The sequence below is a fragment of the Somniosus microcephalus genome, chromosome 5 (genome assembly GCF_052327205.1).
Source record: "Somniosus microcephalus isolate GS21.2 chromosome 5, FLI_Smic_1.0, whole genome shotgun sequence".
NCBI classification, from domain to species: domain Eukaryota; kingdom Metazoa; phylum Chordata; class Chondrichthyes; order Squaliformes; family Somniosidae; genus Somniosus; species Somniosus microcephalus.
In genome coordinates this window covers 96020938-96044079 of record NC_140991.1, presented here as the reverse complement: position 1 = coordinate 96044079, position 23142 = coordinate 96020938, and the positions used below count along the sequence as shown (strand labels likewise).

The following is a 23142-nucleotide window of genomic DNA, read 5'->3' as shown; positions in this document are numbered from 1 at the left end:
GTTGTGAGCATGCATCCTGACCCGCTGGAGTTAAATGTGGAAGTCGGCGGGTTGCAACCGGCTTCCTAATACACTCGCATTTTTCCATGATTTGACCCCCCCCCCACCCGTACCCAAACCCACGCGCTCACCCACGTTAAAGTTCCCCCCCAAAGACATTGCTGAATCAAAAAATGGGCACATGGATGAACAATTCTGTCAATCTGACTCATTATTCCATTCATCCACATTGGGACTAATCAATTAATACGTGGGTGGGTAGCAGCTGGGAAATGTTTTCATCTGGCAGACTGTACTATTGTCAGGTCAACCATTAAACCATTTGAAACTCAGTATTACTTACTTCAGCAGGATCGGAAAGTTGACTCATCATAGACAATATGGTCAAGACCACTTAGATGCATGCACCACCATTCCTAGTAACAGACAGACTATGACTTGTAGCAAGTCTGATCCATAGAATCAGTTGATCATTCAATAATTCACACATACAGCAGATTCTACACAACACAACACATTTTTATGAATCTCTTATAAATGTTCAGCATTAAATCTTAGTAATTAGCCATTTCAGTTCCAAAGTTTAATCTTCATTGGGAATGGCTGTAGCAGTGGATTTAGCACAATGTCCTTTCACCTCTGGGAGCTGGGCACAGAACCAACCTGGATGTGTTGGCTGTACAGGCTATATTCAAAATAAAGTTGGTTAGTCTCAACTCAGTGCCCGGTGGGCATGAGCCCATTGTCACTCAGAAAGACCACAAGGAGGGCTGGTATAGAATTTGTGTTAATCCTATGGCATAATTTCATGATCAGAGTATTTTTTGCTTTAAGTATGTCGGAAGATAAAAGAAATGTAAACACATCAAAGATAGCCAGCAGAACACTAGGTCATATATTGATCAACAATTATGCTTAAAATATACTTAAATAATAATGAAGATAGAAACAAACAAATAATATTGTATTATACAAAGATAGTTTAATTGTGCGATTAACAATTATTAACCATCCCCATCTGAACATTTTTGCATAAAGAAAAACTGTGATGCTTTAAAAAAAGAGTCTAACATGGTCAGATTTAACAAAATAATTTGTGATCTCATAGTTCCACATAGCAAGATAACTCAGAAAAACAGATACACTTGTAATCTTCATACAGAAATTTATACGAAAAAAGCTTCAATCCATTGTAAACTGAAGGAAGACACATTGCAAAACATCTATTTTTGTGTGAATTTTATAAGTTATCTAATGTATTTTATTTTTATTGACCTATGTTCATTTGCATGATGGTTTAACATTAATATAGAAAATTGCATACACCATAAAGAGTGAAGCCCATGGTATGAATTGCTTTGATAACATACAGCAGTTTTTAGGCAAATTTTAAAGCACAATTTTTCAATTGAAACTTTTAAGACACTTTGTATTACTGCCCATCAAAATACATTTATAAATAGAAAAAGTCAGTATGAAAAAGCACAATGTTACATGTAACAGAAACTTCAACAAATTAATTACATCATGAGGCTAAGTTTTCTGAAAATAAATAATCTAGACTACACAAATTTTAAAAAAAGTTGTGTTTCACATTTTAAAATCAGGTAATGACAAGACTCAAAGTTACAGTGATTGCTCTCTTGCAGAATAATTGAATGATGGCAGTGCCATATTACACAAGGCAATTATTGGCATATTTTCCATTAACACTGCATTTTGCAGTGAGCAGTTTCTTCCTTTTTTGCAACTTTAATGATATATAGCTAAGCACAAAGTATCCTCATCCACAATTTTGTTAATTTTCAAAAGGCCAGATTTTTCTTGTAAGTTGCAAAAAACATATTGGTTTGAATGGAGAATTGAAACTGGAGTGTTTGATCCATTCAGAACTGGATGTGGAAAGCTCCTGAATCAGCATTTTGTCTGACAGCCAATACAGTCAAACATCATACAGTACCAGTTCCTCTGTTGGTACTCCGTACAGAAACTGTCATTAATCAGTAAACAGCAGTTACAAAAATGTTCAAGGCGACCCCAAATACTTCATATGTAGCTGCTTGTTCGCTTGAAAAAAAAACCCGAAAAACTTCTAGTGCAGTCTGCATTATCCACAGGAGAATTGTTCAGTCTTTTACTGGGATTGTTTTTGTGCAAGTTTGTAAAGACAAATTGGTCTTTCTGATGAATAATGCAGGAAACAAGACGGTTTTTCATATAATTATACATCAGTGGCACAGTTTCAAAAAAGGAAAGTTCATGTGATATCAGGGTCAGTCTTTTGGTTCCTGATCAGAATCTAAGTTATTTGTAGTCCCTTCTCCTGACAAGGTCTCTTCTACTTTAACTGAATATATTTCTTTTGAACTTTTGCCTCCCTCGCTTTCCTCCGAGTCCTCCGAATCCTCCAGCAATTCTTCTTTTTCATACTCTGCCACGTCCACCTCTAACCCTGCATGGTCCTTCAGTTTGCCATGATGCTTTAGATGGTAACGTTGGTTTTGAAAAAACTTTATGATGGTATACTTGGGCAGGTCAAGTTGAGCTGATAGAGTCTGAATTGCTTCTTCATCTGGGTACAAACCCACATCCTGTATAAAGCTCTGCAAGATCCCCAGGGCTTCTACAGAAATCTTAGTGCGAGATCTGGGCTTATGACGACTCTCACCTTCTGATTCTGCTGGTGTTGTTGTTGGCTGTTTAGGTGCAAGTCGGGGTGCTGCTGGCTGTTGCTGTAGGCAAAAAATAACCAATAAATGAACTGTTCATAGCTTATTATTGTGTTGCTATAATTGAAATATTGAAAACAACCAAGCAAATTTACTATACATGAAATTAGTACTCACGTGATTTAATCCTATCCTCTTTCAATCTTGGTACAATGCAGAAGAACCATCAATGGTACTTTCTTCTCTTACGGTTTTCATGTTAAGTAACAATTCAGCATACCGCTAGCAATTAGCACACAAAGTGGTCTTCATAAAAAATCTCCTCTGCTAAGATAGCCCTCTTAGCTTATGTAGCTAAATATTGCAGTTGGGTAAGGTATACTAACCTGAATTGATTCCGCAGCAACATGGATGATGTGAGATGGTCTGTCTCCATGGTGATGGATCACATTGCTTTCTTGCTCATAAATGGCATCTCTCTCAGCCTGAGGAAGACTCAGGAACCTCCTGATCATTGATAAGTTTTCCCAAAGAGTCCGATTATCTGGTGAAGGGTCTTCTTTCCAACGTAAAAGTTCGCACAACCATCCCTTGGTGACAAGAATGTGAATAAAGCAAAAACACATTAGTTTTCCATTTTATTCTATTCAGAGTATTATTTAACAAAATATACCAAAGAGTAAGTAACCATTTAAACAGAGTGGATAAAGAAAGCACTTGCATTTAAATAGCACCTTTTAATAGCTATGGGTGTCCCAAAGCGCTTTACAACCATGATAGTATTTTTTTGAATTGTAGTCACTGTTGTAATGTAGGAAACGCAGCAGCCAATATGCTCACAGCAAGCTCCCACAAACAGCAATGAGATAATGACCAGATAATCTGTTTTATCTGATGTTGGTTGAGGGATAAATATTGGCCAGAACACCGGGGAGAGTTCTCCTGTTCTTCTTCGAAATAGTGCCATGGATCTTTTACGTCCAACTGAGAGGGCAGTCGGGGTCTCAGTTTAATGTCTCATCTGAAAGACGGCACCTCTGACAGTGCAGCACTCTCTGTACTGTAATGGAGTGTCAGTCTAGATTTTGTGCTCAAGTCTCTGGAGTGGGACTTGAACCCACAACCATCTGACTCAGAGGTAAGGGTCTGCAATGTTCATTCATAACATCTGTTTAAGTGCAAGTTGGAATGTTGCTGTAGACAGACCAACCAACAAATTAATTGATCATAGTATACTATTGCGTATAAAGTATAAATGCTAAAATTGAAATATTGCGAACAACAAAGCTACGATAAATTCGTAAGTAAAGAATTTTTTAAAATTCCCAGTAAAGATAAATATGCAGTATATTTGTTGTACAGTATCTGATTCCAAGATGTGCCCTTATAAGAACAGAAGAAAGTATTGAACAAGGAACAAACATTCAGCACATCAAGCCTGTTTGTTTCACAAATTATTCTAACTTGGAATCCAGATAAACAACTTAATCTCCTCAGGAATGGCTCGGCAGAGTTTTTCCCTGCCCCAAAGGGAAACTCCAGAATATGCATTATACTTCTTAGGTCGGTTGTCTTTCATTACCATGGTCGAAACACCTGAGGAACCATCATGCTGAATACAGCATCTGATGATCACAATCTATATTCGCTATCAATAGATTCTTTTCCCACCCCTGCACCATTACCTCCAGAGTCCTTCAAAGATCCATCCTCGGAACCCTCCCCTGATTTACATGCTGCCCCATGGCAACATCATTGGCAGACATGTAGTCAGTTTCCATATGTATGCTGATGACATCAAGCTCTACCCCTCCACTGCCTACCTCAACCTCGCCACAGCCTCTGTGCTGTCAGACTGCAAGTCCAACATCCAGAATGTCTTGGATGAACCGCAATTTCCTCCAGTTAAACATTAGAAAGATTGAAGCCATTGCCTTCTGTTGTGTATGTACCTTTAAGGGAGAACTGATTTTATACTGCAGTACCGGCAGTGACCACACCTGTATATAAAGCCATAGCAGGCTTCTGCGCTTCAGTTTAAGCTTACCCTCTGTTCAGTAAATACCTGTTATTATTGTTCTCCTGCAGTCCGTGTATTATTGATACTCGGACACTACACTGGCGACGAGCAGGTTCGAACTCACCTGCAGTACTGCATCACCTCACGGGGATCTTTCCCTGAGAAGAAGCTTCTTGGAGGTCGAAGTCAGAGCAACGGGCGTCAACCGCGGGCAACCGCCCAAGGATCCATCAGAGTTCGGAGAATTGCAGGGGAGGCTGTGGAGAGCTGGGCTTGGCTCCCCAGTCAAGGTGTTCCAGCAAATCGTGCTGGTAGCAGGTAGTGCGCTGACCCTTCCAGACTGCGGCGGGCTCAAGCTCGATCGAGCGGCTTTGCAAAGGGGCCGTGCAGCGTCGTCGGGAGGAAAAGAGAGAGAGGGTGGCGCGCACAGGGCGCGGTCAGTGCTCAAGAACCGGGCAGCGTAGAGAAAATAAAACGAGGGGAAGGAAAAGTGAGACGCGCCGAAGCCGCGGGTCGCCGCCATTACCCTGTAGAACGCTAGGAGAAGCGTGGCAACAAGGGGAAGAAGGAAAAGCGCGGGAGGCGCCATTTTATTCCATTGGGGAAGACGGAAAAGCGCGGGAGGCGCCATTTTAATCCATTGGTGAAGAAGAAGAAAGCGCGGGAGGTGCCATTTTAAATCGCCCAAGATGCCGAAGAGTGGCAGTATCACTACTTTCGACAACGAGGTAGAAGACTGGACCACGTATGTGGAAAGAATTGAAGTGTACTGCAAGGCAAATGAGGTGGCCGATGGAAAGAAGGCGGCGGTATTATTAAATTTGATGGGTGCGAGAATGTACGGCCTATTGCGGAATTTAATTACCCCAGCTAAACCAATGGAGAAAAGTTTTGAAGAGATTGTTAATATCTTACAGGAACACCTAAACCCTACACCGCTGCTGATAGCAGAAAGATTCAAGTTCCATAAAAGAAACCAGCACAAGGATGAGAGCAATGCTGACTATCTTACGGAACTACACAAGTTATCGAAGCACTGCCAGTTCGGAGCAGGACTGGCAGACACCTTAAGGGATAAGTTTGTCTGCGGGCTCCAGAGTGAAGGAACCCAGAAACGACTACTTTCGGAAAAGGACCTGACGCTAGAACAGGCTTTCAGCATGGCAGTATCCTACGAAGCAGCAGCACGGGGAGCTGCGGAAATACAACAGAAACCACAAGAATACAGCGCAAACGAAATGGCATATGGAGCAGAAAAGTGCTATCGCTGCGGCAGAACAACCCATGATCAGAAGGACTGCTGGTTTAAGGACAAAGTATGCAGGCAATGTGGGAAAATGGGACACATAGCAAGAGTCTGCAGGTCGGGAAAGAAAACCAACACTAAAAGAACTACTAAGGAAAAGTACAAGAAAGTAAAAAAAATGACAGACAGTAGTTCGGAAGATCAGGAGAGTGATAATGACTCCGGGAGCAGGAGACTAAGTTGTCTAAAGTTACACAACGTGATCGCAAAGGAGGATCACCGAACCATTTGGGTCACCCTCATGATAGCAGGGTCCCAAGTAAAGATGGAATTGGACACAGGATCAGCCCTAACTGTCATGAATCGACGAGACTATGAGCGGCTATTCTCACACATACCCTTGAAGGACACATCCATTGTATTGAAGACATACACGGGGCAAAAAGTCTACCCCAGAGGAAAAATAAGGGTGCCAGTTAAATACAATGGCAAGGAAACACAGAAAATGTATCTTTATATACTACAAGATGGAGGACCACCATTATTGGGACGTGAATGGATTCGAAAAATACAATTGGATTGGCATTCCATTCAGGCGCTAACTGTGACTGACAAAAAGGATGATGATGTCACACCTGGACGACTGTCAAAAATTCTAACTGACGCGAAAGAGGTGTTCCAACAAGGACTTGGGACTCTAAAAGGAGTAACGGCAATGATAAAAATCGAAGATAACGCAAACCCAAAATTTTTTAAGGCCAGACCGGTACCGTACGCGATCCACCCAGCCGTTGAAGTAGAGCTGGAGAGTCTGGAGTGTTCGGGTGTGCTGTCCAAGGTGGACTGGAGCGAGTGGGCCACACCCATCATTCCTGTAATGAAGAAATCATTGAGCAGCACGCCTGGGGAGCCGAAGAAGGTTCGCATCTGTGGGGACTTCAAGGTAACTGTGAACCCAGTCCTGCACACAGTACAATATCCACTTCCACGGATAGAAGATATTTTCGCCTCACTATCTGGAGGGAAACGCTTTACGAAGATTGATCTGGCCCAAGCGTATCTACAAATGGAGGTGGAAGAAGCATCTAGGAAATACCTCACGATAAACACTCACAAAGGTCTTTACCAGTACAACCGACTGGTATTCGGGGTAGCATCACCAGTACAACCGACTGGTATTCGGGGTAGCATCAGCCCCGGCTATTTGGCAGAGGGCGATGGAACAAGTCCTGCAAGGGATCCCGGGGTCCCAGTGTTATTTGGACGACATCCTGGTTACGGGCGAAAATGACAGTGAACACCTTGCCAACCTGGAGCAGGTGCTCACTAGATTACAAGAATATGGGCTATGAGCCAACCGCCCCAAATGCGAGTTCTTCAGGAGACAAATCTCGTATTGTGGCCACATGATTGATGAGGAAGGGTTGCATAAGTCCCCAGACAAGATTGAGGCTGCAGTCAAGGCTCCAGCACCGGAAAATGTGTCGCAACTGAGGTCGTTTCTCGGGTTGGTGAACTACTACCATAAGTTCTTGCCGAATTTATCTACAATTCTGCACCCACTGAACGCCCTACTGCAAACTGGAGTAACATGGAAATGGAGTGATGAGTGTAAGCGTGCCTTTCAGAAATGTAAATGCCTAATCACTTCAAAAGAAGTATTGGCCCACTACAATCCAACACTACTGATTCGGTTGGCATGTGATGCGTCTCCCTACGGCATTGGAGCGGTGCTGTCACACAAATTCCTTGATGGTTCAGAGAGGCCAATAGCCTTTGCGCTGCGCTCGTTAACCTCAGCCGAGCGTAACTACGCCCAGATTGACAGGGAGGCCCTCAGCCTGGTGTGGGGGGTGAAGAAGTTCAATCACTATCTGCACGGGCAGAATTTCACCCTACTGACTGATCATCAGCCCCTGGTCTCCATTTTTATCCCAAAGAAGGGTGTTCCGGTGATGACGGCGCAACGGCTGCAAAGATGGTCACTTTTTCTAGGGGTACATCAGTACGACATAGAGTACAAGGGTACGAAACAGCATGGAAATGCTGATGGGCTGTCGCGCCTACCGTTGCCTACGGTGGAGGAAGCACCTGCAGTGGACCCTGTTGAGATATTCCATTCGACCATAGTCGAATGTCTACCTGTTACAAACTCAAGTATACATAAGAAACCCGAAATGACCCGACACTCTCTCGGGTCTGTGATTTGACGGTGAAGGGATGGCCAGCACATGGCGACTCACTGTTGCCAGCATTCTCGCCAAGGAGCGAACAGCTGTCAGTGTGCCGGGGGACCTTGATGTGTGGATCCCGAGTGGTAATTCCACCCAAGTTGAGAGATAGAGTGCTCAATGAGCTTCATGAGGGTCATCTGGGAGGGGTAAAAATTAAGAGCCTAGCCAGGGCGTTTGTGTGGTGGCTGGGAATCGATAAAGAAATCGAGGATATGACCAAGAGATACACAGGATGCCAGAAGGTCCAAAACGCTCCACCACAGGCCCCGCTACACCCATGGGAGTGGCCCTCATCTCCATGGCAACGGGTACACATTGATTTTGCTGGTCCATTTATGGACTCAATGGCCTAGAAATTCAGTTGCCTTAGCGCCGCTTTTGAGGCGCTAGAGGGACTAGCGCCAGAGTTATGGCCAGTTTAAAAATTCCCTGGGGCCCTAAATCGGCGTTGCACCGGTAGTGCTGCGCCGGCACCGATGACGTCATCGGTGTGCGCAGCGTCCCGGTTGCCATGCCGACGGGCCCTAGCGCCAAAATTCAGTTGCGGCCGCCTCGCCCGTGGCAGCCGCAACTAAGACTCTGGCAACAGAGTCTTGCATGTGTTTGCGCCGGCGCATTAAAGGCCCCGCGGCGGCCGGCCGCTTTCCCACCGGCCGCCTGCCCGCAGCTCCCTCCCCGGACTTCTCCCCCCCACCCCCCGGAACAGATGCAAGCCCGGCACTTGTCCGAGGTGCCGGGCTCATTTTTAGACAGATTTGCGCGGGCCGCGGCCGGGTGCAGGCAGCTCCTCCTTAACGGAAGGAGGAGGCCTGCACTTCCCGAGCCTGCCGCACCGCATCGGGTGCCGCAGCGCCGGAATTGCGGCGCGAAACGGCAGTTAGCGCCGATTTACCGCCGCAAAGACCCTTCAGTAGCGCCGGCAGCCGTTTGGGCGCGGCACTGCTGAATTTTTGGCGCGCGCAGGGGGACTTAGCGCCGGCACTAACTTCCGGCGCTAAAGCCCTGGCTAAGCCAAAACCCAATTTCTAGGCCAATGTTTCTAATCGCCGTGGATGCCCATTCGAAGTGGCCAGAGGTCATCAAAATGTCCTCCACCACCACGGAGAAAACTATTGCAGTCCTACGGACCATCTTCGCCAGGAATGGCTTGCCAGAACAGATTTGCTCCGATAATGGGCCACAGTTTGTGTCCGAGGATTTCCGGAGGTTTCTGAGGAATAATGGGATGAAACATTACACATCTGCCCCATATCATCCAGCCACAAATGGATTGGTTGAGAGGTTTGTTCAGACCTTTAAAAAGGCAATAAAGGCGATGTATAACGACGACATACCACTACAACACAAGATGGATAATTTCTTGTTTGCTTACCGGAATGCGACACATGCAGTCACCAACCAAGCTCCAGCCATAATGTTCTTCAACCGAAGGCTAAGATGTCGCCTGGATTTGCTCAAACGAAACATAAGACGAGATGTTGAGGATAAGCAATTCCAGCACATCAATGAGAAGCCAACCAGGAGCTTCAGGATAGGGCAACCAGTCTTGGCCCGCGACTACCGAACAGAAAAATGGCAGCCAGGAACGATATGCACACAGCAGGGACCACTAATGTACACAGTGGACGTTGGAGAGAGCAGCGTGAGACGCCATGCTGACCAGATTCTAGAGTCACAGGAACAAGCCAAACCCATACCACGAGCATGTGCACCTGGCAATGAACCCGAAGTACAGATTGCGTCTACCTCAGAATCAGTGGTATTGGAAGCTGACGAACCAACCAATGACAATGAGCCAGAATCGACTCCGCCGCAAGAACAGGATACTCGAGAAAGGCGCTATCCAGTCAGGATCAGGAAGCCTCCTCAAAGACTGAACTTATAAATGATTATTTCAGTTGATGTATATAGTACAGAGAAAATTGTAATTGTAATTAGTTATTATTTAGTTGTTAAATGAATGTTATGCACTGTTTACCTAAAAGGGGAGGGATTGTTGTGTATGTACCTTTAAGAGAGAACTGATTTTATACTGCAGTACCGGCAGTGACCACACCTGTATATAAAACCATAGCAGGCTTCTGTACTTCAGTTTAAGCGTACCCTCTGTTCAGTAAATACCTGTTATTATTGTTCTCCTGCAGTCCGTGTATTATTGATACTCGGACACTACACCTTCAGTCCCGTCACAAACTCCAATCCTTGCTACTGATTCCATTCCCTCCCCGGCCACTGTCTCAGCTGGAACAGACATTCTGCTACCTCAACATTCTATTTGAACCTGAGCTGAGCCTGTCCCCATAATCTCCCCATTACAAAAAACTGTCTACTTCCATCTCTATAACATCACCTGCCTCCGCCCCTACCTCAGGTTATCTGTGACTTAAACTCTTACTGATGACTGGGTCATCTCAACACTATTATTAGTGCCCCCATGGTGGGCCTCCCATCCTTGAACTTCTGTAAACTTTAGCTCTTTCAAAAGTCTGCTGCCCAAGCCCTATCCTGCACCAAGTTCTGCTTGCCCATCACCTTCTCTGCTTGCTGACCTACATTGGATTCCCGGTCTCGCAATTCCTCAAATGTAAAATTCTGACCCTTGTGTTTAAATTTCTCCATGGCCTCATCCCTATCTTTGTAACCTGTAAAGTCCTCCTCACTAACATCTGGGGATTTGTGCCAAAATTGGGAGAGCTGTCCCACAGACTAGTCAAGCGACAGTCTGACTTAGTCATACTCACAGAATCATGGCTTTCAGCCAATGTCCCAGACTCCTCCATCACCATCCCTGGGTATGTCCTGTCCCACCGGCAGGACAGACCCACCAGCAGTGGCAGCACAGTGGTATACAGTCGGGATTCCTCAACATTGACTCCGGACCCCATGAGCCCTCATGGCTTCAGGTCAAGCATGGGCAAGGAAACCTCCTGCTGATTACTACCTACCGCCCTTCCTCAGCTGATGAATCAGTACTCCTCCATATTGAACACCACTTGGAAGAAGTACTGAGGGTAGCAAGGGCACAGAATGTACTCTGGGTTGGGGACTTCAATGTCCATCACCAAGAGTGGCTCGGTAGCACCACTACTGACTGAGCTGGCCGAGTCCTGAAGGACATAGCTGCCAGATTGGGCCTGTGGCAGGTGGTGAGAGAACCAACACGAGGGAAAAAACTACTTGACCTCGTCCTCACCAATCTAGCTGTCGCAGATGCATCTGTCCATGACAGCACTGGAGGCAAAGTTCCGTCTTCACATTGAGGACACCCTCCATCGTGTTGTGTAGCACTACCACCATGCTAAATGGGATAGATTCAGAACAGATCCAGCAGCTCAAAACTGAGCATCCATGAGGCGCTGTGGGCCATCAGCAGCAGCAGACTTATATTCCACCACAATCTGTAACCTCATGGCCCGGCATATCCCTCACTCTACCATTACCATCAAGCCAGGGGACCAACCCTGGTTCAATAAGGAGTGTCAAAGAGCATGCCAGGAGCAGCACCAGGCATACCTAAAAATTAGGTGCCAACCTGGGGAAGCTACAACACAGAACTATCTGCATGCTAAACAGTGGAAGCAGCATGCTATAGACAGAGCTAAATGATCCCACAATCAACAGATCAGGTCAAAGCTCTGCAGTCCTGCCAGATCCACTTGTGAATGGTGGTGGACCATTAAACAACTAACAGGAGGAGGAGGTTCCATGAATATCCCCATCTTCAATGATGACAGAGCACAGCACGTGAGTGCAAAAGACAAGGCTGAAGCATTTGCAACTATCTTCAGCCAGAAGTGCAGAATGGATGATCCATATCGGCCTGCCTGAGGTCCCCACCATCACACTCCACGTGATATCAAGAAATGGCTGAGTGCACTGGATACAGCAAAGGCTGTGGACCCCAACAACATCCCAGCTGTCATGCTGAAGACTTGCGCTCCAGAAGTAGCCACGCCTCTAGCCAAGCTATTCCAGTACAGCTACACTGCCAACACTGGCATCTATCCAACAATGTGTAAAACTGCCCAGGTATGTCCTATCCACAAAAAGCTGGACAAATTCACTCCGACCAATTGCCGCCTCATCAGTCTACTCTCAATCATCAGCAAAGTGATGGAAGGGGTCATCGACAGTGCGATCAAGCACACTTACTCACCAATAACCTGCTCACCGATGCTCAGTTTCGGTTATGACAGGGCCACTCAGCTCCAGACCTTGGTCCAAATATGGACAAAAGAGCTGAATTCCAGTGATGAGGTGAGAGTGACTGCCATTGACATCAAGGCAGTATTTGACCGAGTGTGGCATCAAGGAGACCTAGAAAAATTGAAGTCAATGGGAATCAGAGGGAAAACTTTCCACTGGCTGGAGTCATACCTAGCACAAAGGAAGATGGTTGTAGTTGTTGGAGGTCAATCATCTTAGCCCCAGGACATTGCTGCAGGAGTTCCTCAGGGCAGTGTCCTGGGCCCAACCACCATCAGCTGCTTCGTCAATGACCTTCGCTCCATCATAAGGTCAGAAGTGGGGATGTTCGCTGATGATTGCGCATTTGCAACTCCTCAGAAGATGAAGCAGTCCGTGCCCGCATGCAGCAATACCTGGACAACATTCAGATTGGGCTGATAAGTGGCAAGTAACATTCGACAGTGCAATCAAGGGATTGGGGGCAAGGTATTGACTTGGATAGAGAACTGGTTGGCAGACAGAAAGCAAAGAGTTGGAATAAACGGCTCTTTTTCCGAGTGGCAGGCAGTGACTAGTGGGGTACCGCAGGGATCGGTCATTGGACCCCAGCTATTCACAGTATATATTAATGATCTGGACGAGGGAACTAGATGTAATATGTCCAAGTTTGCAGACGACACAAAGCTGGGTGGGTGTGTGTGCTGTGAGGAGGATGCCGAGTAACTCCAGTATGATTTAGACAGGTTGGGTGATTGGGCAGAAACATGGTAGATGCTATATAACGTGAATAAATGCGAGGTTATCCACTTTGGTGTCAAAAACAGCAAGGCAGATTATTATCTAAAGGGCAATAGATTGGGAGAAGGGGAAGTGCAATGAGACCTGGGCGTCCTTGTGCACCAGTCGCTGAAAGTAAGCATGCAGGTGCAGCAGGCGGTTAAGAAGGCAAATGGTATGTTGGCCTTCGTAGCGAGAGGGTTTGAGTACAGGAACAAGGATGTCTTGCTGCAGTTGTACAGGGCCTTGGTGAGGCCACATCTTGAGTATTGTGTGCAGTTTTGGTCGCCTTATCTGAGGAAGGATGTTCTTGCCATGGAAGGAGTGCAGCGAAGATTCACCAGGCTGATACCTGGGATGGCAGGAATGATGTATGAGGAGAGATTGGGTCGAGTGGGCTTGTACTCGCTGGAGTTTAGAAGAATGAGAGGGGATCTCATCGAAACATATAAAATTCTAACAGGACTAGACAGACTAGATGCTGGAAGGATGTTCCCGATGGTCGGGGAGTCCAGAACCAGGGGTCACAGTCTAAGGATAAGGGATAAGCCATTTAGGACAGAGATGAGGAGGAATTTCTTCATCCAGAGAGTGGTGAACCTGTGGAATTCTCTGCCAAAGAAGGCAGTAGAGGCCAATCCATCTATATATATATAAATCGGTCGATCTGTCATTCTGTCATTCTGTCTGTCATCGCCTGTGCGTCTGGCGGGCTATGCGCTCGAAAGTTACAGGGCGTACCTACGCGCGCGTTACCTCCAAAGAAAGCTTACGCTTCTGAGACGGTTTTAAGCGTATTTACGTTTCGGCCGGGCTAAAATCGCGCCCGCGGTATCCCAAAAACCTTCAACATTCCGCTCATTAGCATCTCATTATCCGCTCATTAGCGATAGAGTGACCTCGAGGTCGACCAATCGTGCGGCGGCTTGCGGCCGCGTGCGGCCGGGCCCTCCCACGGTCGAGTGACGGGACGATTGACCAATCCTACGCTTTGGTGACCTGACGGTCGACCAATCGGTGCGTGTGTGGGCGGGCCTTATCGTTCTGAACCGAGGTGAGTAGCCGCCATCTTGCTTTCTTTCTTTTTCCTGCTTTCTGCGTCTTTCTTTTCAAATATACATTTCCAGCAAAATAAAATTCAATTTATTAAATTCTTTTAAAATAAATCACTCATTTGTAAATATTTTATCTAACCTGAACATTCTTTTTCCTATCTTTGCCCGTTTTTTTCTTAGGCCTGAAAGCCTGGGCCTTTCTTGCCCAGCCAGGCCCGAGCTACGTAACTGGGCTGATGCTAAGCTCCTCACCTCCCCCCCCCGCCGTGTCACGTTACCCAGGGCAACGGCGTCAGCCACGAGGGTCAGGGTGCGCGCGCAGCAGGAGCAGGTGAGACGCGGCGTCTCTGTTCCGCGCTCGGCGGGGGGGGAGGGGGGCGGGGCTCGGCCGCCTCTCAGAGCCACAATCGGGCTCGGCCGGGGGGGGGGGGGGCGGGGCTCGGAGAGCGGGGCTCTCGGCCGGGGGGGAGAGCGGGGCTCTCGGCCTGGGCCCCCCCCGCCCCCCCCCCTTCCGCCCCCCTTCCCCTTGCCGCACCCCCCTTCCTCCCCGCCCCCCCTTCTCCCCCCGCCCCTTCCCCCCTGCCCCCCCTGCCCCCCCTTCCTCCCCGCCCCCCCTTCTCCCCCCGCCCCTTCCCCCCTGCCCCCCCTTCCTCCCCGCCCCCCCTTCTCCCCCCCGCCCCTTCCCCCCTGCCCCCCCTTCCCCCCCTCCCTTCCCCCCCGCCACTTCCCCCCTCCCTTCCCCCCCTCCCTTCCCCCCTCCCTTCCCCCCCTCCCTTCCCCCCCGCCCCTTCCCCCCTCCCTTCCCCCTCCCCTTTCCCCCCTCCCTTCCCTTCCCCCCTCCCTTCGCCCCCCGCCCTCCCTTCCCCCCCGCTCTCTTCCCCCACCCGCTCTCTCTCTTCCCCCCAGTCGCTCTCTCTCTACCCCCCAGTTGCTCTCTCTCTTCCCCCCCCAGTCGCGCTCTCTCTTCCCCCCCAGTCGCGCTCTCTCTCTCTCTTCTCCCCCCCCCCCCAGTCGCTCTCTCTCTCTCTCTCTTCCAACAACAACATGCCCTCGAAAAAGCCTCGGCACCGCCGGGCACTCCAGCTAGTTAAATATATTCAGAAGGAGTTGGATATATTTCTTAAGGCTAAAGGGATCAAGGGATATGGAGAGAAGGCAGGAACAGGGTACTGAATTTGGATGATCAGCCATGATCTCATTGAATGGCAGAGCAGGCTCGAGGGGCCGAATGGCCTACTCCTGCTCCTATCTTCTATGTTTCTATATTCGCGCCACACAAGTGCCAGGTAATGACTATCTCCAACAAGCGAGAGTCTAACCACCTCCCCATGGCATTCAACAGCATCACCATCGCCAAATCCCCCACCATCAACATCCTGGGGGCGTCACCATTGCCAAGAAGCGTAACTGGACCAGCCACATAAATTCTGTGGCAACAAGAGCAGGTCAGAAGCTAGGTATTCTGCGGCGAGTGTCTCACCTCCTGACTCACTAAAGTCTTTCCACCATCTACAAGGCACAAGTCAACAGTGTGATGGAATACTCTCCACTTGCCTGGATGAGTGCAGTTCCAACAACATTCAAGAAGCTCAACACCATCCAGGACAAAGCAGCCTGCTTGATTGGCATCCCATCCACCACCTTAAACATTCACTCCCTTCACCATCGGCACACCTTGTACCATCTACAAGATGCACTGCAGCAACTCACCAAGGCTTCTTCGGAAGCACCTCCCAAACCTGCGACCTCTACCACTTAGAAGGACAAGAGCAGCAGGCGCATGGGAACACCACCACCTCCAAGTTACACTCCATTCTGACTTGGAAATATATCACTGATCCTTCATCGTCGCTGGGTCAAAATCCTGGAACTCCCTCCATAACAGCACTGTGGGAGTACCTCACCACACGGACTGCAGCGGTTCAAGAAGGTGGCTCACCACCACCTTCTCAAGGGCAATTAGGGATGGGCAATAAATGTTGGCCTTGCCAGCGACGCCCACATCCCGGAATGAATAATAAAAAAAACCTCTTCCAGTGCTACAACCACCCCCTCCCCCCGTCCTGAACTCCATGTTCCTCTGACTCCAATCTCTTGTATATTACCCTCTCTTCACCCCACCATTAGCATCTGTACCTTCAGCTGCTTAAGTCCAAAACTTTGAAATTCCCTCCCTAAACCCCTCTGCTTCTCCACCTTCCTTTCCTCCTTTAACACCCTTCTTAAAATTGTCCTCTTTGACCAAACTTTTGGAAACCCCTTCTAATCTCTCCTTCTTTGGCGCAGCGTCCATTTTTTCTAGATGTGTCTGTGAGGCACCTTGGGATGTTCTTCTGCATCAAACGTGTTTTATATATATGTATACAATTTGTTGTTACGTCATAACCTCTAATCTTGTTCTTAACCAGATATACATAATAGCTGAATCTGATAAAGTATTGGGAAACAGAGAAAAACTAGCAACTGGGCTACATACATCTGTGAAGAGTATTTCATGCAGGGCACACTGATGTCTGCCCCATGATCCCCAAAATGCACACCCACACATTCCATTGACTGAAGTGAATAGCTGAAAATTTGTGAGCCAGTGAGAGCAGAAGTGGAAACCTCCAGCCTTTCTCTTAAAGGAATTATAAAAATTAACCTTAAAAATAAAACTACTACCATGTGTTTTTCTGATGTTGGTATGGGCCTGTGGTTAACTTCATTAAAAAAAAAATCAGTCCAATTCAGCCGAGTTGAAATTGCATTGTGTGCTTAGGCCTCAGTTGGAGTACTGGGCTGTAATTCGTGGCCCCTACAGGTGCGTATGTGGTGCGCACTCGCCTGTAAGGGCCGCGCACGTTCCGGGTTTAGGCATGCACAGCACAAGCGTGAAAACCCGGAACTTGCGATCTTTCAAGAATTCTCTTGACACATCCTCCGCATCCCTGGGAAAAGGGCCTCTGCAGGTGGAGAGTTGCCCAATTTCTACCCAGCGAATGCCCGTGAAATTATTACGCCTGGTGATTTTTTTTCAATACGTGATTTAAAATTTTTTTTATTGAATGTTTAACTGTTTTTTAAGTGATTCCCATTCATACTTTTGACAAAAGTGTGCAGGAGGATTCCTTTCTTTGATTGGTTCCCCATGGCCCACATGATCCCAGGGACGCTTGTCAACTGCCTGCGCCCCTGGGACACCTGGACCCTGTGCGCACGGACCAGGAGAGGTCCAGGATCGGAAGTCTCGGGACCTACGGAGCCAGCAGGTAAGTGCGTAGATTTTTCCCGATCGGAAAATCCGGCCCATTAAATTTTTTCAATTATTTATACATTTAAAAACCTGTGAAATAAGGTAAGTTTATTTTTAGCTCCTTTAAAACATGTAAATTTATTTTTCAAAAAATTAAATTTTTGTTTTAATATTTAATTAAATTCCATTTTAATTAATTTTAAATATGTGATTTTTTAATTTTATTTTACGTGTATAGGTATTTTTTGGGGTATTCTCATTCGTACTAACATACGGAATTCCCATAAGTATGAATGAGGATTCCCTTCTCTCATTCGTTGGGCCGGCCCACGTGATCCCAGGGACGCTTGCGAACTGCATGCGCGCCTGGGGTACGTGGGCCTCTGTGCATGTCTACGTATAGAGGCCCAGGAGCGCGAGTCTCCGTGGATCCTGAGGCAGAAGGTAAGTTCGTAGATTTTTTTGCTGGTCGGAGGCATCCCTCGCGGGAAGCCTCCAACCGCAAATTCAGGCCCAATGTGTCCAATTCTGGACACCACACTTAAGCAAGGACATCAAGATCTAGTAAATCTCTTCTGCACCCTCTCCAGTATCTTGACAACCTTCCTAAAGTGTGGTGCCCAGAACTGGACTGAATACTCTATCGGAGGCCGAACTTCAGTTGGAGGTTAGGTCTCAAAAAGTCAAGCTCAGATTATGAGAAACTAAAATCAACTATCAAATTTAACAAGCATACAAGGGAATGCAATGAATGTGGTATATTTAGTCCTTTAAAAAGTGTTTGAGAAAGTGCCACATAGGAGTCTTTCTGCAAAGTTTAAAGCCCAGAGCATTAAGGGTAAAGTGGCGACTTGGCTGAAGTTGGAGCAGAGAGTAGGAGGAAATAGATGTTTCACGATTGACAAGATGGAGCTACTGGTGTATCCCAGGGAGCTGAGTTGAGACTTTTCTTCATATAGATAAAACATCTAGAAAAGGCATAGAGGGAATAATATCAAAATTTGCTGATGATACCAGACTGGGGGGCATGGCAAACTGTAAGGACCAATGTAGAATACTGCAGCAGAGCACTGACAATTTTCGGTAGTGGGCAGATATGTGGTAAATACAGTTCATAGGAACATAGGACCAGGAGTATGCCATTCAGCCCCTTGAGCCTGTTCTGCCATTCTATTAGATTATGGCTGATCAGAACCTCAGCTCCATTTACCCGTTTTTCTTCTATATCCCGCTTTTTTCCAGTTCTGACGAAAGGTCATCGACCTGTAACGTTAACTCTGTTTCTCTCTTCACAGATGCTGCCTGACCTGCTGAGTTTCTCCAGCATTTTCTGTTTTTATTTTTGTTCTATATCCCTTGTTCAACATCGATAAATATGAAGTAGTACATTTTGGGGAAAGGAGAGTGGAAATATACCCTAAATTGTAAACTTCTCAACATGGTGGAGGAGCAGATGGGTACAGATACACAGATCGCTAAAAACAGGTGAAAAAAGCATTAAAAAAGGCAAATGGAATTGTGGGTTTTCTATACACAACATTGATTGGAAAGACAAGGAGGTATTGATGATTCTGTAAAGACACTGGTTAGAGCAGCCACAGTTGGTGTACTGGGTACTCCTTTATGGAAAGGATATTGGAGTCACGAGAAAGGTTGAAAGTAAATCTGTTAGGATGATATTGGGGATGAGAGGATATAGTTACAATGACATTCCTGAAAAACTAAGGTGTATTTACTAGAATAGAAAGAGTTAAGGACAGATTTAATTGTAAGGTCCAAAGTGTTGAAAGGGGTTGAGTGGGTAAATAGTGAAAGTTGGTGAATCAGTAACAAGGGGACATAAATTTAGGATTAGCTATATTGCTATAATCATAAATGGGGAGATTATAATATTTTTAATGCAAAGGATTAATTAGAATACATTATCATAAATGAAAATTCCGTCCAATCACAGCGTTTAAGAGGAATTAGGTAAACACTGGAAGAGAGCATTTTTAAAGGGCAGAAAGAGAGAACAGGGCAATCGATTACAGGTGATGGCCCTGATGTGGAGCTAGAACAGGCACAATGGGCAAATGGTTTATTACTGCACTGAAATATCGATGATTCTATAAATATCAAATGCTTTTCTCGACTGTATTATCCACTGCTTTTTTTACTAGTCTTTAAATCTTACATCAAGCAACCATTCAGAACATACGGTAGTTCATATTATTTAACTTATTTAGTAATTAATCCATTTATTTTCAGATTCTTATTCCGCTGCATTATACATGTGACAGAAGCACACAGAACTACAAATGAAAACATCACAGAAGGCTTATGCATCTTAATAAAAGGAGTTCACAGGACAATTGTGAGGCCATTAATAACCATGATATAAATCCAGGTTCCATAATTCCACTCAGCAAGTCTGACAACAGAAGAGCACCCAGTTCAACGGATGGCATAATTAATATGTCTGCTCACAGGAGAATTGTCTCTCCTCCCTAGAGAATATCTTACAATCAGAGTGCACAATACAGAGTCTGACCTCAACTGTGATTAGTGGAATAGAGTAATCAGAGTCAGATTGGCAGATTTAAATGGTCCATGGTTGATTTTCTCCTTTTTTTGGATACAGTGGTGCCCTTAACACCATAGCATTTGAATTACGCTATATAAATATTATTAAGCCTCAATCTTAACCCAGGATGGGAATTGGGTGGGGGTGGGGGGTCTAAGCGTGAAGCCCCCATGGTGTTGCCAGCGTGAGGCTCAGGCAAGTTTAATTCTTGAGCCTCATTTTAATATTATTGATGGGCTGCCCACCCGCTCGAAAGGGTCCAATTTTTCAGTGCAATTTTTGCGGGCCCCCCTGAGGCCTATTTGATGTGTGAATGCATCTCTTAAAGCGAGGCTGCATTCCCAGAAGCCAGATTTTTTTACAACAGTGTAGAGAGAATTATCTTCACAGTAGTGAATCACTGGGCTTCCCCTACATCTACTGGTGGCTCGCTGGATATCCACATGGAGCAGATCAGGGAAAGGAGGGAGGTTCTGTACCCCAGCACCTGCAGGAGCGTTCCCAGGCCTACTATCCAGCAGGCCTAGGCAGTATCTATTAGAACATGGTACATACATAGCCATCTACTCAAATCAATTACTATAGTAAGCTTGTATATTGCTAAAAGTAGCAAAAACAGATTAAAAAGATACATGCTAATCATCTCTGAACAAATAATGTAGTTTAAACTTTCTGCTGTTGACACAGGGAAATGCCACTCACGTCTCTTACAGCCGGTGAACTGACATTATTTTAGTGATGCCGACTGGCTTTGCATGTGTGTTTCTAGTAGGAAATTAAATCAGAAAACAAGGAATATAATTGGAAGTGGGCCTGTAAATAGGGGCAGGCTGACTCTCCCAAACCGGCATGGAATTTTTTGGGATTCTCATGGAAAAAGGGGACACTGATAATACCACACTGTGGAACCATTAAAGGACAACTCTCAAGACCTCCCAATTACACATATGGTCAGTCCAACGCGTATGTAAATAAAACAAAAAAATTGGCCCCACTGAGAATTCATGGAGGAGTTTCTTTTCCTTCTCCCCTCTAATGGGCACCAGGACCTGGTTTTAGTGTAGGTAGAGGTCCAATGACTCCACAAGAGCAGCAATGGTGAGTACAGCTCCTCATCTCTCCATCTCTCTCAACAACACCTGACAACATTCATTTCACCCCTCCTCCACCAATCTCAACAATTCCCTTCCTTCCATCACATCCCTCAATATACAATCACAAGTGCACACTGCAACACACAGGAAGATAGGGACAGAAGTAGGCCACTCAGCCCCTCGAGCCTGTTTCGTCATTATGGGTGATCGTACCTCAACTTCATTTTTTTTATTCATTCGTGGGATGTGGGTGTCGCTGGCAATGCCAGCATTTATTGCCCATCTCTAATTGCCCTTGAGAAGGTGGTGGTGAGCCACTTTCTTTAACCGCTGCAGTCCGTGTGATGAAGGGACTCCCACAGTGCTGTTAGGTAGGGAGTTCCAGGATTTTGACCCAGTGACGATGAAGGAATGGCGTTATATTTCCAAGTCAGGATGGTGAGTGACTTGGAAGGGAACTTGGAGTTGGTGGTGTTCCCATGCACCTGTTGCACTTGTCCTTCTAGGTATTAGAGGTCACAGGTTTGGGAGCTGCTGTTGAAGAAGCCTTGGGGAGTTGCTGCAGTACATCTTGTAGATGGTACACACTGCAGACACGGTACGTCGGTGGTGGAGGGAGTGAATGTTTAAGGTGGTGGATGGGATGCCAATCAAGTGGGTTGCTTTGTCCTGGATGGTGTCGAGCTTCTTGAGTGTTGTTGGAGCTACACTCATCCAGGCAAGTGGGGAGTATTCCATCACTCTCCTGACCTGTGCCTTGTAGATGGTGGAAAGGCTTTGGGGAGTCAGGAGGTGAGTCACTCACCGCAGAATACCCAGCCTCTGACCTGCTCTTGTTGCCACAGTATTTATGTGACTGGTCCAGTTAAGTTTCTGATCAATGGTGGCCCCCCAGGATGTTGATGGTGGGGGATTCGGCGATAGTAATGTCGTTAAATGTCAAGGGGAGGTTGTTAGACTTTCTCTTGTTGGAGTTAGTCATTGCCTGGCACTTCTGTGGCACAAATGTTACCTGCCACTTATCAGCCCAAGCCTGAATGTTGTTCAGAACTTTCTGCATGCGAGCATGGACTGCTTCATTATCTGAGGAGTTGCGAATGGAACTGTACACTATGTAATCATCAGTGAACATCCCCACTTCTGACCTTATGATGAAGGGAAGGTAACTGATGAAGCAACTGAAGATGGTTGGGCCTGGGATAAATGTGAAGTTATCCACTTCGGTAGGAAAAACAGAAAGGCAGAGTATTATTTAAATTGTGATAGATTGAGAAATGTTGATGTACAAAGGGACCTGGGTGTCCTTGTACACCAGTCACTGAAAGCAAACATGCAGGTGCAGCAAGCAGTTAGGAAGGCAAATGGCATGTTGGCCTTCATTGCAAGAGGATTTGAGTACAGGAGCAAGGATGTCTTACTACAGTTATACAGGGCCTTGGTGAGACCACACCTGGAGTACTGTGTGCAGTTTTGGTCTCTTTAGCTAAGAAAGGATATATTTGCTATAGAGGGAGTGTAGCGAAGGTTCACCAGACTGATTCCTGGGATGGCAGGACTGTCGTATGAGGAGAGATTGGGTCAACTAGGCCTGTATTCACTAGAGTTTAGAAGAATGAGAGGGGATCTCATGGAAACGTATAAAATTCTGACAGGGCTAGACAGACTGGATGCAAGGATGATGTTTTCCCTGGCTGGGGGGGTCTAGAACGAGGGGTCACAGTCTCAGGATACGGGGAGGGCATCTAGGACTAAGATGAGGAGAAATTTCTTCACTCAGAGGGTGGTGAACCTGTGGAATTCTCTACCACAGACAGCTGTGGAGGCCAAGGCCTAGAAATTGGGTATAGCCCCGCCAGCACGTTCGCGCCGAAAATTTTGCGCCCGCCGCGGAGCCAGTTGTGCCCGCCCCATATTCACTTTCAGTGCCCCAAAGCGGAACCGGGCGCTGGTACAGGGTGTGTCCGCCCCGCTTGGGGCGCTGAAAGTGAATTTCAGCGCTCCCGGTCCCGCTGCGCCACCCGATGCGGTGCGGCAGGCTGCTGTACTGCAGGCCTCCCC

At 46.6% G+C, this 23142-nt stretch overlaps 1 protein-coding gene across 3 annotated transcripts in view; it reads right to left on the bottom strand.

Moving 5' to 3' along the window:
• Positions 1 to 962: 962 nt before the first annotated feature.
• Positions 963 to 23142, bottom strand: part of LOC147117217 (DNA-binding protein SATB1-like) — a 157985-nt gene continuing 135805 nt past the window's right edge. For all 3 annotated transcript variants that reach the window (XM_085988012.1, XM_085988013.1, XM_085988015.1), the window contains 2 exons: positions 3056 to 3259; positions 963 to 2732 (listed from right to left, as the gene is read on the bottom strand). In XM_085988012.1, the coding sequence (XP_085844138.1) occupies positions 2274 to 2732; positions 3056 to 3259 (663 nt within the window). In that variant the 3' untranslated portion in view covers positions 963 to 2273. The remainder of the gene's footprint in view (positions 2733 to 3055; positions 3260 to 23142) is intronic.